The sequence below is a fragment of the Anabrus simplex genome, chromosome 10, assembly GCF_040414725.1.
Source record: "Anabrus simplex isolate iqAnaSimp1 chromosome 10, ASM4041472v1, whole genome shotgun sequence".
NCBI lineage: Eukaryota > Metazoa > Arthropoda > Insecta > Orthoptera > Tettigoniidae > Anabrus > Anabrus simplex.
The window spans coordinates 72738405-72756403 of record NC_090274.1 but is presented as its reverse complement, the minus strand read 5'-3'; the positions used below and the strand labels follow the sequence as shown (position 1 = coordinate 72756403).

The window sequence follows — 17999 nt, the reverse complement described above, 5'->3', positions numbered from 1 at the left end:
TACTGTACTACCTGAAAAAGCCGCTTCTATACAACAAAATATAGAAGCTATATGCTTGATATTTTGTTCTCAAATTATAATCATTGATTTGGTCGTTGTTTACGAATACTTTTACACATATATTTCATTCAACGAGCAAGGTCTGTAGACGGGGAATGATTGAACTCGGTAGTGTATTTATGTGAATGAATGTGCACAAACGAATGTCCTTGAAGATTTAGCCCAACAACAAGAGGGGTAAAGGAAAAAAAAAAAACCGAAGCAACCCACGTTGTCGGTGGAGGTATGGGTAGAGGTGGCAATGTGGATCGATCATGGATGTTGGGCTACAGGATAGAGGGAGGCTGGTTACTCCTAGCAACGGGGTTCCAGATCCCATCGCAAGATGGCGTATGTCACGCGTGCTGGTGTCAAGTTGCTGACGTCACGAGCGGGCAGAGTGAGAGAGACTGAGAGAGGTGGAGGAGGAGGAGGGCTGTGAAGGCCGAGAGCAAGGCCCAGACCAGAGAGAGTCGGGCTGTTCTCTGTGAAGTGTGTGTTGTTACAGTGAACTCGAGTGAACGTTCTTGTGCATTAACATGGTGTGATCATGAGTTACGGGAAACATGGAGGGATCTCCCTCCTGTTAAGAAGCGGCGAATGAAGAGAGAGAAACTTTTTCTCTTTAGTGTGGTGATGTGAATGTGTTTTGTGACGTCATGCCACGAAGGAAGGGACCCCACGGAATATCCCCAGCGAAGCGTAAGTCACTCCTTTAATTACGTTTGTCTATTATTGTCGTTAGTCTTTTTTTTTTCTTGATGACTTCCCTGCTAGTTGTAGTTGCATGAAAGCAGTGCCATAACACGGAGGAACTCCAAATGGGATAAGTGTAGCGCTCATGGGGGCGGGGAAGGGAAACCCGGCGGGGAGAAGGGAAGGGTCCTTCCACTGGAGGAATGTATGACCCTCCTTCCCCTCCCACGTTCCGTACTATGACGTCGTATGAGGTGGACTACCTTGTTTAGCCGCTGTTTACTAACTACGTCAAAGAATTATAATGTTAAAATATGTTATACTTGCGTTAGAGAATGATAAAATGTGTTACTCTCGCACTGATGATCTCACATAGGGCTTATATTCTGTATTCATCGTAAATATTTACGTCGACAATTAATTGTGAATTGGTATACAGTGTATTAAGAAATAATATTTTAGAAAAGACTTAACGTATATGCTTCAAAAAGTCACCAACTGTGTTGTTTTTCTCTATACAGATGAACTTGACTACCATGATTTTCGGCCGTGTTTCTGTAATTAAAGTGCAACATATCCTTTTTAATTGGAGCTTCGGATTTGTGAAGCGTAATTTATTTTATAGTAAACATTGGCCTTTTCCACTAGCATTTTATAGTTATTTGGATTTAATCAAACTGCGGAATTACCTTATGGATTTAAATGAAATTTTCACCACAAAATAAATGCATGATCTTTCTTGTGAAAGATGAACATTAGTAGTAAATGGAAAAACCATTAGCGGAGGAAACATGGATGACTTTTAGCGTATAAAACAAAACATTATCAGAATGAATGGTAACTTAAATATACATTTTTGAAGATGTACGAGAGGGAAAGTTTTATAAAATCATTGCCAGGTCTGTCTTAGTATTTCGAAGCGAAACGTGGGCATGAACGGAGAATCCACGCGGTGGAAATGAACACAATCCGACGTCCGACCGACGAGATTAGCTTGCAAGCGTATGAGTAGCCTACCTTCGTAAGAACTGAAAATCAGCAGTTTAGCCAATGCCATCATCATCTGCTGATAAAAGCGAATACGTTGATAGGATGTCGAATACCACAAGGAAAGAGGCGGACCAAGGAAATGTTGGGAAAACCTGCTTTGAAATCTGTACAGGTCTCAAAGCGTAAACAGTTCAGTGAATATGTTTTTAGATATAATGTCCAAAGGCACAATAAGACAATTCGAGATGAGAATTTCTCTCTCACTCTGGTTTACTCTTTCAGTACTTGACGCTAGACGAAGAAGGAAACTGATATCCTACCGCACACTATGTTTAGTCGTGAAGTTGATCAGTTCGTAAGGTGTTTCAATCTCGAAAGAACTTGTTTTCCTCCTGATTCTGTTTCTTGGCGAATGCATCTGTCGTTTGACACAAGTCAGAGCAAATTGCAGCTTCCACCGCAGTCCCAGTCGTGTGACAGTACGGAATATTGAGTAATAACATGTGTGCGTGTGTGTGTGATATTAAAGGTGCTTTTCATTAGCGCTCGTACAGCAATTAAGCATATTCTGGCCTGGTGAAGAAAGTAATGGGAAATCGTCGCCATCGATTTTTGCGGGTTTCATGTAACTGCATAACCTTTAGTGGTGTTATTTGAGGATCCGACCAGCCTTCGGGCTAATGACTCAACAAACAGAGGAACACAGAGAGCCTGTTTATGAAATACAGTAGGTAATGTCTTCCGGATCTAATCTAACCGTTTCAGAGCAGCAACATTAACAACACTTCTCGCATTATAACGTTTACAAACTGCAGGTGGTACCTTGGTACCTTCTAATAATAATGATAAGAAGAAATTCAAAAGGACCTCAAAAACGTAAACATAAGTTCAACAGACATCCTAGAAAGAGACATATTTAGACACAAAGTAAGCATTTGGGAAGCTACATCAGAGCAACCACAACAAAGCGGTCGGCAGAACGTAAACAAGCCTTCTTGGAAAGAATGAAAGCCTATTGGAAAAACAAGAAGAACCCACAGTAGAATTGATTGAGTTATTTGCTTAACGTCTTCCAATATTGGGAGAATTCGCTACTAATATAATAATAATAATAATAATAATAATAATAATAATAATAATAATAATAATAATAATAATAATAATAATCCAGCAAATGTCTACGCGGTTTGGGTCTCGTAGCTACGGGTTTGCATTTGGGAGATAGTGGATTCGTACCCCACTGTCGGCAGCCCTGAAGATGGTTTTCCGTGGTTTCCTATTTTCACACTAGACAAATGCTGGGGCCGTACTTTAATTAAGCCCACGGCTGCTTCCTTCCTACTCATTGTCCTTTCCCATTCCATCGTAACAGTAAGACGTAGTGTGTCGGTGTGACATAAAGCCGTTTACAAATAATAATAATAATAATAATACCCCCATGGCACTACAGCCCTTGAAGGGCCTTGGCCTACCAAGCGACCGCTGCTCAGCCCGGAGGCCTGCAGATTACGAGGTGTCGTGTGGTCAGCACGACAAATTCTCTCGGCCGTCATTCTTGGCTTTCTAGACCGGAACCGCCATCTCACCGTCGGATAGCTCCTCAATTCTAATCACGTAGGCTGAGTGGACATCGAACCAGCCCTCAGGTCCAGGTAAAAATCCCTGACCTGGCCGGGACACGCTACCCCTACACCACGGGACCGGCAATAATAATAATAATAATAATAATAATAATAATAATAATAATAATAATAATAATAATAATAATAATGCTCTTTTTACAATGTGCTTTACGTCGCGTCGATAGAGATATTATTTATTTATTTATTTATTTATTTATTTATTTATTAGACCAAGCAACCATCTGGATATTACAACATGCTGGTTTGAACTTTACAATTCATTACAAGTCATTGCCACAGTGTGGAATATACCATATAAAAATACATATTTGTTGCACATCATCACATTATAATCACATTAAAATCTATATAAAATCAGTCCAATTTGCAGGCAAGTTTCTGTTACATAGTTCCTAATAATAGTATTCACTTTTTTTGTCTTTAGTCGCCAGTAGTGTATACACAGGTTGGTAACTGTTGCTTAGCGTAAAGCAAAGATGTATTCAACACATTTTGCTGTTGGTGGTAATGGGCACATGCAAAAAAAGAGATGATTTAGGTCCTGAATCGACTGGCCATCACTTGAACAGAATGGTGTGATCGATACAGATAGGTCTTATGGCGACGATGGGCTAGGAGTCGAAATTAAGCGGCCGTGGCCTTAATTAAGGTAAAGCCCCAGCATTTGTGCCTGGTTTGAAAATGGGGAAACCATCTGCTGCCAACAGTGGTAATAACGTTATTGTTTTACGTCCCACTAACTACTTGGACGGTTTTTTGGAGAGGCCGAGGTGCGGGAATTTTGTCCCGCAGGCCAACGCCTCAGCCGTGGTACCTTCTGATTTCAGGAGTATAATATACTTAGTCTCTTATTAGCCAGCTATGTGTTTACCTAGGCCTGTGATGGCTGCAAAAGCGCCCATTTTAGCATTAGCTGGTGTGGCGGTTATACATGGACAAGGAAAACAGGTGAAATATCACCGGCAGATGTGATGGTAGTGGTGATCAGCGGCGCTGGTGCTCCCACGAAGAGGGAGAAGAAAACGAAAAAAGGAAAAAAAAAACCAAGATAGTTTTGTCCCGTGCATTAGAAACGACGTGGTCTGAGGACCCCAGTAAGAACTTTTTTGTTATTTGATACTCGATTACAAGTGAAATATATGGATATTTTCTTTCTTTCTTTCTTTCTTTCTTAATGCGTTTACCGTCCACGGTTGGATTTTCCCTCTACCGCCTCAACGGCAGTGTCCTGGAGCGTGAGACTGGGTAGGAGGACCAGTAGCTCACCCAGGTGGCCTCACCTGCTGTGCTGAACAGGGGCGATGTGCGGGGATGCGAAGATTGGAAGGAAGCGGCCGTGGCCTTAACTTAGGTGCCATTTGTCTGGATAAGAGGTGGGAAACCAGGAAAAACCACTTCGAAGATGGCTGAGGTGGGAATCGGAACCCCCTTTACTCAGTTGACCTCCCGAGGCTGAGTGGATCCCCTTCCAGTTCTCGTAGCACTTTTCAAATTTCGTGGCTGAGCCGGAAATCGAAGCCGGGCCTCAGGGTGTGGCAGCTAATCACACTAACCACTACACCACAGAGGCGGACATTATTATTCGTTTACGGCAATAAAGAAACAACCACACATTACTGGAATCCTTCTTTACATTCTTCCTGTGGCAGCATGTCTTCTTTCCTCTTTCCACGCCCTACTCATTTTCTGTTCGTCATGGAAGCCTCTGAAGCTGTCGATCACTGATCTATACTTTGTTCGGTTTATGACGTCTTCCCGATTTAATCCAGGCTGCTCAAGATCCTTTCTTACCTTCCTGAACCATTTGTCGGAAACTTTAGGTCTTCTGTCAAGTGTTTTAAAAATCTGTTTTGTCAGCCTCTTCTCGTCCATTCCAAACAGATGTCCATACAATTTGAGTCTTCTTTCCTTCATTGACCCAATCACATTATAATTATTATTGTTATTACATTAATTTAGGACGGCTCGGCTTGTGCCGGTAACATAATGCGCTGACTCGGCCTAAGCAAGGAGTCACCCTCTTGAATATGAAACTATAGGTACATATATCTACAAATATTTACAACAGAAGTAATTACAATTTATACACTTATACAATAAATATGCACAGATGATGTCGCTAAACAACTTCTTATCTCCCCGTTTTGGGAATCTGTTCATCAGTATTACTGGAACTGCGGCCTGGAACTTCATGCTGTTTGGTGTAACTCACAAGGGGGCATTCCCTACTCGTCACCACCGATTTCGCTCAAATTTATAGAACATGCTTGGCTAGAAATGAAAGTACCTGAAGTGGGAACTCCAGATGGCCAAGCGTATAGAAAATAGAAATAAAAATAAAAATGTTGACATGGCTCTCGCACCGTATAAGCCACTTACGTTAGTGCGGACGCCGGCCAGTTGTTGGCGTAGCGGTAAGAGCTCGGACTGGTAATTCGACGGTCGTGGGTTCCACTCCCCGTGTGGAGACTGTTTTCTCTGTCAACTTTATGTTATTCATTTTCCAATTACACAAAGAGGTGAATAACTAATTTTATTTACTTATTTACACGCAAAAGGCATAGAAAAGGTAAAAAAAAAGTGGGATTTCATTGTCATTGTCTACCTGCGCCAAAAATCTATTGTTTGTATACAGCCGCCAGGAACAACCTTCACTTGTCAGGTGAAAACGAATCTTACAGCGAAATGACTATTCACATTTAGGCTATGGCATATTCCCCAAGGAGGGGAGATAGCCAATAAAGGAGAAAAGAAGAATCTCTGTTTGAACACGTCGGGAAAGTTCATCATCATCATCATCATCATCATCTGTTTACCCGCCAGGTTCGGTTTTTCCCTCGGACTCAGCGAGGGATCCCACCTCTACCGCCTCAAGGGCAGTGTCCTGGAGCTTCAGACTCTTGGTCAAGGGATACAACTGGGGAGAATGCCCAGTACCTCGCCCAGGCGGCCTCACCTGCTATGCTGAACAGGGACCTTGTGGAGGGATGGGGAGATTGGAAGGGATAGGCAAGGAGGAGGGAAGGAAGCGGCCGTGGCCTTAAGTTAGGTACCATCCCGGCATTCGCCTGGAGGAGAAGTGGGAAACCACGGAAAACCACTTCGAGGATGGCTGAGGTGGGAATCGAACCCACCTCTACTCAGTTGACCTCCCGAGGCTGAGTGGACCCCGTTCCAGCCTCGTACCACTTTTCAAATTTCGTGGCAGAGCCGGGAATCGAACCCGGGCCTCCGTGGGTGGCAGCTAATCACGCTAACCACTACACCACAGAGGCGGACCGGGAAAGTTCACAACTCCAAATTTTCAACAATTGTGCGCTCATTAAAAAAATGACGTCCTATATGCCTTTTGCATATAAATAAGTAAAATAAATTAAAATAAATGAATAATATAAAAATTGAGAAAAATATTCTGCAGACGGGGCGTCGAACCCACTACCAACGAATTACTAGTCCAAGCTCTTACCGTACGCGGCCAGAGAGCTGAGCATTAACACCAGTACATGATATAACTACTGGAACTGTGGTGACTGATTCTAATTTCCACAGGCGTTGTATTCCCATTGCCAGTTCTGTGTATTTTGATATCTTCGTGGCTATTGTTGTTTGCAGATTGGAGGTTTTTGGACAAGCGATTTCTATAAGGGATGCGGATCTTTTTGATTTATCGATAAGAATAATATCTGGCCTATTGTTGCTGAGCGTGACATCGGTTGTGACTTCTCGGTCCCATAGTAGTTTGTATGAGGAATTTTCGAGAACGGGTGGAGGTGTAAATTTCCAATATGCAGTTGATGACTGAAGACATCCACATTTTACAGAAAGTTTCAGGTGAATGATTTTAGCTACCTGATCATGTCGGTGTAATTATTATTATTATTATTATTATTATTATTATTATTATTATTATTATTATTATTATTATTATTATTATTATTATTATTATTATTATAAGTTACATATGCATTTAATTTAAAGATATTCTTTAATGTTTTTCTCAAGGAAAGTATCAACATTGATGGCGTGGAAAATGATGTTTCATCGCTTGCGTATTGTGATGTTTTTTTAGTGGAAGTTGGAGGTCAGAAGTTAGCAGACCTGCTGCGTAGCACCGTAGGTTAAGCGTTCAAGGTTGACAGTGATGGTGTGTTTTATATCAGTGAGTTAATGTATTACTCATAGAGAGTAAATTTTCTGAATATTACTAACGATATTGTTTAGGCCGCTACCATTTCCTCCACGTCGGCTAGATACGTGAAATTCCGAAGAAGCCCGCTTAAATTACTATAAACAAGCTTGCACTTTTGATATCGTGATCATAGCTACAGGACCTCCAATTTAATCCAAACCACAGGAATACAACTTTTATTTTCAAATATGCACGTTGGCTGATATTCGAACTGTTAGTCGCTTTGGTGGGAAACCACAAACGATGACACTCCCTCTTTAAATTAGAATGCTACCTGATTTAGATGTTACTTCCTAAAGAACCTCCATAGCCCGATCTGATACTGTGGTTAGCCAGTTCGAGTCCCGTTGGTGGAACACATCTTCAGTATCAGAATGTTGGAGAGGTGGTGATGGACGTAAAGCCTTGGTGGTGTTCTTCAGGAGTAGGCTACGTTCCAACATCAGGTTTCACACTCTCCCTGTATACACTGTAGGTCTTACGGCGACGTTGGTTTAGGAGAGGGCTGGGAGTGAGAAGGAAGCCTTAATTAAGATACAGTCTGGTGCGAAAATGGGAACGCACGGAAAACCATCTTCAGGGCTGCTGACATTAGGGTTCGAACCCACCATCTCACGAATGCAAGCTCACACCTGCGCGCCCTTAAGCGCACGGCCAACTCCCTTGGTCTCCGTATCTCTATATCATCATCGTCATCCCACATCCAGACGCGCAGGTCGCCCACGGAAGTCAAATAAAGACTTGTGCCGGACTGAATGACTCACACGGTTGAGCCGCTGGCCTTCTGACCCCAACTTGTCAGGTTCGATCCTGTCTCAGTCTGGTGGTATTTGAAGGTGCTCAAATACACCAGCCTCGTGTCGATAGGTTTACTGGCACTCTAAAATGTAAATAGCAAAGTGAATATTGTCATCAGCAACACCAAATTGCACAATTCCTTTGTATGTATTAGTCTGTCATGTTAAAGGATTAACAACTTGAAATTTCAACATTATCAGCCTATCTAAAAACAAATATGATACAAGGAACAACCCATACTGTACAAGACATCCTTATGTTGCCTTTTGTATCCATGCACATGCCTAGGAACTTCGTATGCTGTCAACATTCGGAAATGAATTCCGCAAGAGTACGTTCTATTTCACTTTATTTCCGTAGAAATAATCAATTTAATAGCAAACAATATCCTATTTTGATAGTAAAAGAGCATCGTGTCGTTTACATTCATGAGAAGAATATGAGTTATTTCTATGTCGGTAATATTTTCTTTACACGAGGTTTCCTCGACACCCACACCGTTCCTGCTTATGTAATGCGTCCTTGATTATTATTTAAAATGAGAATAACATTAAAATGAAAGCAGATTTGTTTTACATCGCACAGACGATGGGAGAGGAAAGAGCTAGGAGTGGGAAGGAAGCGGCCGTGGCATTAATTAAGGTACAGCCCCAGTATTTGCTTGGTGTGACAATGTGAAACCACGGAAAACCATATTCAGGACTTTCGACAGTGGGGTTCGAACCCACTCTTTCCCGAATACTGGATACTAGTCGCACTTAGCGACTGCGGCTCTCGAGCTCCTTGATCAAAGCAGGAATCGCGCGGAGTGTCCAGGGGTTGTGAATTATTACATGCACTTTGCAATAGTTCGGTGACACCAAACCGGGAATTAAACATATAAAGTGGGAGATTAAAAAATAAGGTGCCCGGGTTTTGCCGTGCTCTGCCATGGAGGACAAACAGATCATCCTAAAAGGCGTCTTCTCATGTCCCTCACCAGCCAGAAGTTCGCTCCATGGCTAAATGGTTATCTTGCTGGCCTTTGATTACAAGAGTCCTGGGTTCGATTCCCGACAAGGTCGGGAATTTTTACCATCACTGGTTAATTCCGCTGACATGGGGGCTGGTTATATGTGTCGTCTTCATCATCATTTCATTCTACAAGGTGTCTTCCAATTTTCCTCACAGCAACAAGACCACCAGACTGAATTAGAAAAAGCTGGCACACATCCAGGAAATTAAAACGCCTGGGTCAAGACGAAGCAGAAGACCCTAGTCAAGAGTCAAAACGAGCCCTGTGGTCCTCAATAGGTCTAATGATCTGAAAAAAATCTGCTTCATCTGAGGATATTCATGTGCCATGTGGTGAGACCCGACCTGTAGGTCATTCCATGTTAAGAAAACAATACTGCTCTTCTGACAACAGGGTTGCCATATCAATCAGTCACTACTGATCTGCCCTTAGGGCAGTCACCCAGGTGGCAGATTCCCTATCTGTTGTTTTCCTGGCATTTTCTTAAGTGATTGCAAAGAAATTGGATATTTATTGAACATCTCCCTTGGTAAGTTATTCCAATCCCTAACGCCCTTCCTATAAACGAATATTTGCCCCAGTTTGTCCTCTTGAATTCCAACTCTATCTTCATATTGTGATATTTCCTACTTTTAAAGACACCACTCAAAAGTTATTCATCTATTGATGTTATTTCACGCCATGTCTCCACTGACAGCTCGGAACATACCACTTAGTTGAGCAGCTCGTCTCCTTTATCCCAAGTCTTCCCAGCCCAAACTTTGCAACATTTTTGTAACGCTACTCTTTTGTCGGACTCAATATATATTACATGATAATATTCCTTAATAGCGAGAAGGGAGGGGGGGTGTTCACTCCTTGTAGGTCCATAAGAGCAGTACCTACTGTTTTCTTAACATGGAATGATCTATAGCGAACCAGCCGACTGGCCCCTGTAATATTAGGAAAAACATCCATTTAGCACCCAAATATAACAGACGATCATTAGCTATTTCTAGTGAATTACGAATACATTTTCTATCCTCATCGGCATTTTCTTTCGAACAGTTCTAGTTGTCCGCCTCTGTGGTGTAGTGGTTAGCGTGATTAGCTGCGACCCCCGGAGGTCCGGGTTCGATTCCCGGCTCTGCCACGAAATTTGAAAAGTGGTACGAGGGCTGGAACGGGGTCCACTCAGCCTCGGGAGGTCAACTGAGTAGAGGTGGGTTCGATTCCCACCTCAGCCATCCTCGATGTGGTTTTCCGTGGTTTCCCACTTCTCCTCCAGGCAAATGCCGGGATGGTACCTAACTTAAGGCCACGGCCGCTTCCTTCCCTCTTCCTTGCCTATCCCATTCGATCTTCCCATCCCTCCACAAGGCCCCTGTTCAGCATAGCAGGTGAGGCCGCCTGGGCGAGGTACTGGTCATTCTCCCCGGTTGTATCCCCCGACCAAGAGTCTGAAGCTCCAGGACACTGCCCTTGAGGCGGTAGAGGTGGGATCCCTCGCTGAGTCCGAGGGAAAAGCCGAACCTGGAGGGTAAACAGATGATGATGATGACAGTTCTAGTTATGGTTTTAACTGGGTACAGTTTCATTAGACTCGTGTTTTGCTCACAGCAGACGCGTGCCAACACGTCGACTTTCTATGAAGGCTACTTGTCTTTTACCATTTCATTTTAATGCCCTTGTGTGCGACAACTTTGCTGAGTTGCATCGTTTTATCCGTGTGTTGCAAACTGCTCGGAATTCCTACCCTGACTTGACACCCACCGTCTTGCGACAAACGAGTAGCAGGACAATATTTTGCCCACAGTGCAAACGTGGGTCCTTGGGAAACTTTATGTTTTGAAACTGGCGTATTGCAGAAGAATAACGTAGTGGAAGCGTACTGGGCCCATAACCCAGAGGTCCGGGCATAGAAACCACGCTCTGTCCGCCTCTGTGGTGAAGTGGTTAGCGTGATTAGCTGCCACCCCCAGAGGTCCGGGTTCGATTCCCGGCTCTGCCACGAACATTTGAAAAGTGGTACGAGGGCTGAAACGGGCTCCACTCAGCCTCGGGAGGTCAACTGAGTAGAGGTGGGTTCGATTCCCACCTCAGCCATCCTGGAAGTGGTTTTCCGTGGTTTCCCACTTCTCCTCCAGGCGAATGCCGGGATGGTACCTAACTTAAGGCCACGGCCGCTTCCTTCCCTCTTCCTTGTCTATCCCTTCCAATCTTCCCATCGCCCCGCAAGGCCCCTGTTTAACATAGCAGGTGAGGCCGCCTGGGCGAGGTACTGGTCACTCTCCCCAGTTGTATCCCTTGACCAAGAGTCTGAAGCTCCAGGACACTGCCCTTGAGGCGGTAGAGGTGGGATCTCTCGCTGAGTCCGAGGGTAAACAGATGATGATGATGATGATGAACTGGCGTATTTCCATTTCATACTCCAGAAGGTGTTAGTAAGTTCTGTTATCAAATTATTTCAGTCTATGAGCAGGACAAATGCGTTCGTCCCACATCTTAGGTGTCCCAATATTGCTAAAATCTCTTCGTAGTACTTCTAGATCTCTGCCCATACATAATGAGATTTGTTAGATGAAGTGTCAGGGAGTCCGCCTCTGTGGTGTAGTGGTTAGTTTGTTTAGCTGCCACCCCCGAAGCTCCGGGTTCCATTCCCGTCTCTGCCACGAAATTTTAAAAGTCGTACGAGGGCTGGAACGAGGTCCACTCAGCCTCGGGAGGTCAACAGAGTAGAGGAGGGTTCGATTCCCTCCTCAACCATCCTCGAAGTGGTTTTCTGTGGGTTCCCACTTCTCCTGCAGGCAAATGCCGGGATGGTGCCTAACTTAAAGTCCCTGGCCGCATCCTTCCCTCTTCCTTGTCTTATCCCTTCCAATCTTCCCATTCCCCAACAAGGTCCCTGTTCAGCATAGCAGGTGAGACTGCCTGGGGAGGTAGTGGTCCTTCTGCCCAGTTGTATCCCCAACCGAAAATCTTACGCTCCAGGAGACTGCCCTTGAGGCGGTAGAGGTGATTCCGAGGGAAAAACTAACCCTGGAGGGTGAACGGGTTAAGAAAGAGTCAGGGAACACATTTGTATGGGATTGTATTTTTTTAATGACAGGGGAGTCATTTTAAAGCTGTTCAATAAACGATAACAGCAGTTGTAACTCGTTTACGAACACAGTGCGAGAAAAAGAAGCTGATAGCCATGTTGTCCCAAGCTGCACCATCATACAGCTTTTGTTTAAAACCGGTTGAGGCGCTGGCCTTCTGATCCCAACTTGGCAGGTTCAATAATGGCTCAGTCCAGTGGTAAACTTATTTGAAGGTGCTCAAATACTTCAGCCTCGTGTCGGTGGATTTACTGGCGAGTTTTGAACTTCTGAAAGACTAAATTCCGGCACCTTGGCGTTTCCGAAGTTTTTAAGGTTTAATTTTCATTTCATTTCATTTCACGTCGTGCCATTAGGAGCCGATTACCTAGCTGTTAAGCCCCTTTAAACAACAAACATCATCATCATCATCATCATCATCATCGGAACATAGAACACAAAACACTTCCCTCGTTAATCCACAGAAACGAAGCGGGAGCCTCTGGGTACAAGAGCTCAGAGGACGGGCAATTGAATATCTTACAAGGGGACATTCCCTACTCGTCACCACCGATTTCGCTCAAATTTATAGAACATGCAGGGCTTGGCTAGAAATGAAATTACCCGAAATGGGAACTCCAGATGGCCAAGCGTATAGAAAATGAAAATAAAAATAAAAATGTTTACGCGGCTCTCGCACCGTATAAGCCACTTACGTTAGTGCGCACGCCGAGCAGTTGTTGGCGCAGCGGTAAGAGCTCGGACTGGTAATTCGATTGTCGTAGGTTCGACTCCGTGTGTGGAGACTGGTATTTTCTGTCAACGTTTATATTATTTATTTTCCAATTAAGCAAAGAGGTGAATAGTTCATTTTATTTTATTTATTTATACGCAAAAGGCATTGAAAAGGTAAACAATTGGGATTTCATTGTCAGACCTTTTTCTACCCACGCCAAGAATGTATTGTTTGTGTACAGCCGCGAGGAGCAACCTTCACTTGTCAGGTGGGAACGAATCCTACAGCGAAACGACTATTCACGTTTATGGTACATTCCCCAAGGAGGGGAGATAGCCAATAAAGGAGGGGAAAAAAAAAAAAAAATTCTGTTTGAACACATCGGGAAAGTTCGCAACACCAAATTTTCTACAGTTGTGCGCTCATTAAAAAATGACGTCCTATGTGCTTTTTGCATATAAATAAATATGTATAATAAATTAAAATAAATGAATAATATAAAATTGAGAAAAAAATCCTCCACACGGGGAATCGAAGCCACGACCATCGAATTACTAGTCCAAGCTCTTACCACTTCGCCAACTACTGCTCAGCGTGCGTACCAACGTAAGTGGCTTATACGGTGCGAGAGCCGCGTGAACATTTTTATTTTTATTTTCTATACGCTTGGCCATCTGGAGTTCCCACTTCCGGTACTTTCATTTCTAGCCAAGCCCTGCATGTTCTATAAATTTGAGCGAAATCGGTGGTGACGAGTAGGGAATGCCCCCTTGTTAGACCCTCTAACTGGTAAACCTGTAAAGGAAGCGATTCAGACACAACACGGTAACTAATTTTTATACCATAACAATTCGTTCAATGTAAACGGCGATGCTTCGTAAAAAAAAAAAAAAAAAAAAAAAAAAAAGAGAGTGAACGAAATAGATGTAAAAATACAAATGCTAAGTGATCCCTGGTCATGCATATTCCAGGAATAATGTACACCCATATCTGTTGATGTTAGCAACTCCGTAACCACGGCCTCCTATTTCACAGAACTGCGTAATGTGCTACTCGAGCACCAGATAACGCTTTGATCTTTGAACTGTTAGGGCCATTCATTTTGTCTGATAGCATGTGAATAAGAACTAATTCAGACATATTGCTGCCTCTTATCGTTGTTTGAGGACTTCTGCGAACATCGTCGTTCCTCATTCTCAGATAATAAGTGTTAATGAGATGCTGTTATTTTCTTATGTTGTACTCGGCCCAGTCATATCGCCGACGCCGTCCATAACGGGTTATGGTATCTGTTCGCCTGATGGCCATGACCATGGGGTGTGACACCGTGGTTAGCGGGTTCGAATCCAGTTGGTGGGAAGAATCGGTCCTAACAATTCGTTCATACATTACGAATCGATTCTTACGATTCGTTGACGATTCTTTTCCGGTTCTTTCGCGACTCGTTCAAGCCGGACAGAGAACAATTCCAAAGACCCATAGATGCGTGGAAGGTTTCTTCACTAGTACTACTCTATGCAAATACAAAATATCACCAGTAACATTAAACTATTATTTTTCAACTTGCTTTACGTCGCACCGACACAGATAGATCTTATGGTGACGACACAGGAGAGGCCTAGGAGTGGGAAGGAATCGGCCGTGGCCTTAATTAAGGTAGGTATAGCCCCAGCAGTGCTGGATTAAGGTGTTTGGGGGCCCTGGGCTATTTAAAAATGTGGGGCCCTTTCTTCGTAACATCACGTAAGACTAGCATACTGAAGTCGTTATAGAACTACTTCCACATAAATTGATGAATAGGGAAATGTTGAAATAGACTACAATTTTTCTCTATTTTTCATGTTAATATTTCATAATGCCAAAACATATTTTACATTTGTCTCATCACTATCTAATCGACATACAAAACAGTACTTACGTTTTTTGGCACCACTAGGATATTTTCTATCCATTTTACAAGAACATTACAGTTGTAACTTACGAATGGTTCAATAATCAGAGGTGAACTGGAAGTTCTCCTCCTGATGCAAAGATATGGTATAGCATGCGCATTCTACCATGCTTCCCCTGTCCCCTCCCGCTCACTTCCTAGACCTCTTCCCCCTTTCCCCCTCTGCCCGTACTCGCAAGCTGCCAGATTTAAATTTTCGTCAACAATAACCTTTACAATAATTACAGTGCGTAAGTAGCGAGGATTCGTGTCTTCGGACGGTAATTGATTCTAGCAGTGATGAAATACTGACGCGGACAGCTGATAAGAAGGAAGGAAGGAAGGAAGGAAGAGTGCGTGTTCGATATTTTGCTAACGTAAATATTCATATACGTGCACGGAGGTGGAGCAGCAGGCCCTTTTATACAATTTTAGGTTCGGCCAAGGGCCAGGGCCCCCTGGCACGCGGGGCCCGGGGCTGCAGCCCCTTTAGCCTTCCCCCCCCCCTGTTAATCCGGCCCTGAGCCCCAGCATTTGCCTGGTGTGAAAATGGAAAACCACGGAAAACTATCTTCAGGGCTGCCAACAGTGGGGTTCGAACCCACTATCTCCCGAATACTGGATACTGGCCGCACTTAAGCAACTGCAGCTATCGAGCTCGGTACATTAAAGTATACTGAATCTCTAATTGCAATTCATTTATTGAATTTTGTCAAGAAACGTAATTCGTAATACAGTACTGGATTTTACCAAAAATTATAAATGAGTAGCTCACGTATTTTGAAATTTTGTGAACTCACGGACAGTAAACAGGCTTAAAACTGAGGGAGGGGATGGAAATCATCTGCACGTGCCATAATGTTACATCTTCAAAGTATATTCCAGTATTTATGCCATCATCGAGGCAATCGAAAATGATGTAAACATACAACATCATGTATCCGCCCGCGCTATCCACGTTGATTGGAGAATGACCGGGATACTTTCGAGCGCACGGTAAGGGCCACGTGTTGATGTGTGGTTGTCTGCCGTTCGAACTGTCATTACCTCGCCTGATTGCAGCCAGACTGTTGCCCGATGCCACTGATGTCAACGTGAAATGCCATGCTGATATGGATTACGAACCAAATTATATTCACTGTCCGCGAGAAATAAACAAAAAGCGAATAAATTATATCTTGTAAGTCCTCACCTTGTGTTATTGACACGACATAAGCTTATATCATACATACATACATACATACATACATACATACATACATACATACATACATATATTATTATCATTATAGACTGTTGTGCCTTTCAGCGTTCAGTCTGCAAGCCTCTGTGAATTTACTAAACGTCGCCACAATCCTCGATTTGCAACTAGTGTTGTGGCGTCATTTAGTTCTATACCTCTTATCTTTAAATCGTTAGAAACCGAGTCTAACCATCGCCGTCTTGGTCTCCCTCCACTTCTCTTACCCTCCATAACAGTCCATTATTCTCCTAGGTAACCTATCCTCCTCCATTCGCCTCGCATGACCCCACCACCGAAGCCGGTTTATGCGTACAGCTTCATCCGTCGAGTTTATTCCTAAATTAGTCCTTATCTCCTCATTCCGAGTACCCTCCTGCCATTGTTCCCACCTGTTTGTACCAGCAATCATTCTTGCTACTTGCCTAGATCATGTCTACAGTATTTTGCCTGTCACTTGGGGAAACTTGTAACATTTATGAAACACAAAATTGTCGTGACGTACGGTAATGAAATTTTTTTGTCAGATCTAACATAATACATTTTCAAATTTGACGCTCCTCTCGACGCTACAATGAAGGGAGCTTTCGCTACACTTCTAGCAGCCTAATTTTCAGGGACATACAGTCGAACCTCGATATCTGGAACCTCCATTACACACCGAGCTCGATAGCTGCAGTCGCTTAAGTGCGGCCAGTATCCAGTAATCGGGAGATAGTGGGTTCGAGCACCACTGTCGGCAGCCCTGGGGATGGTTTTCCGTGATTTCCCATTTTCACACCAGGCAAATGGCGGGACTGTACCTTAATTAAGGCCTTTCCTATCCCATCGTCGCCATAAGACATATCTGTGTCGGTGTGACGTAGAGCAAAAATAACCTCCATTACACGAATGTTCAGTATCTCGAAGTAACTTAAATTTCCTGGCCGTTTATCCTATTCTTCACCTGTATTTATTTCTCTATTACTCGAAATTCAGTTACACGTATTTCTCGATTTCTCGAAGCAAAATATGCTCTGTAACTCGAACTTTGTGCAGCATTAACTGTGCAATACGGCATTTGTGGTTAGTGAGGAACACTTAACAAGTAAAGAAAGAATTACAGTGGTGCTGGGCACCGATATGACGGGAACCAAAAAAACTAAAATTTCTAATCAACAGAAAATCGGCGAAGCCTCGCTGTTTCTCGGCTGTGAATTAATTATCAGTCACGTACGAAAGCAGCCCCCGAAGTCGCGGATGACAAGCTCCATTTGCGAATCTCGGCTGTTTCAACGTGAAGGGAGGAAAGGTTAACAGTAACAAACAGAAGAGACTAACGGATTTTTTTCCGAAGGTGTTATCTGAAGTATGTTTCTTGTTTCACTACTGCATGACCTGTATCCTGTCTTCTAAAAAGTTACTATAATTCTTCTTATTTATCTGTTCACTGTCCAGGGTTGGTTTTTCCCTCGGACTCAGAGAGGGATCCCACCTCTACCGCCTCAAGGGCAGTGTCCTGGAGCTTCACAACTCTGGGTCGGGGGATACAACTGGGAAGGATGATCAGTACCTCGCCCAGGCGGCCTCACCCGCTATGCTGAACAGGTGCCGTGCAGGGGGATGGGAAGATTGGAAGGGATAGACAAGGAAGAGGGAAGGAAGCGGCCGTGGCCTTAAATTAG

General features: G+C 43.5%; 1 protein-coding gene across 1 annotated transcript in view; it reads left to right on the top strand.

Annotated features, from left to right (window-relative positions):
• The first annotated feature begins 521 nt into the window (after nucleotides 1–521).
• shn (schnurri) overlaps nucleotides 522–17999 on the top strand; it is a 367418-nt gene continuing 349940 nt past the window's right edge. The window contains exon 1 of the mRNA XM_068229436.1: nucleotides 522–741. Within this exon, the coding sequence (XP_068085537.1) occupies nucleotides 699–741 (43 nt within the window). The 5' untranslated portion in view covers nucleotides 522–698. The remainder of the gene's footprint in view (nucleotides 742–17999) is intronic.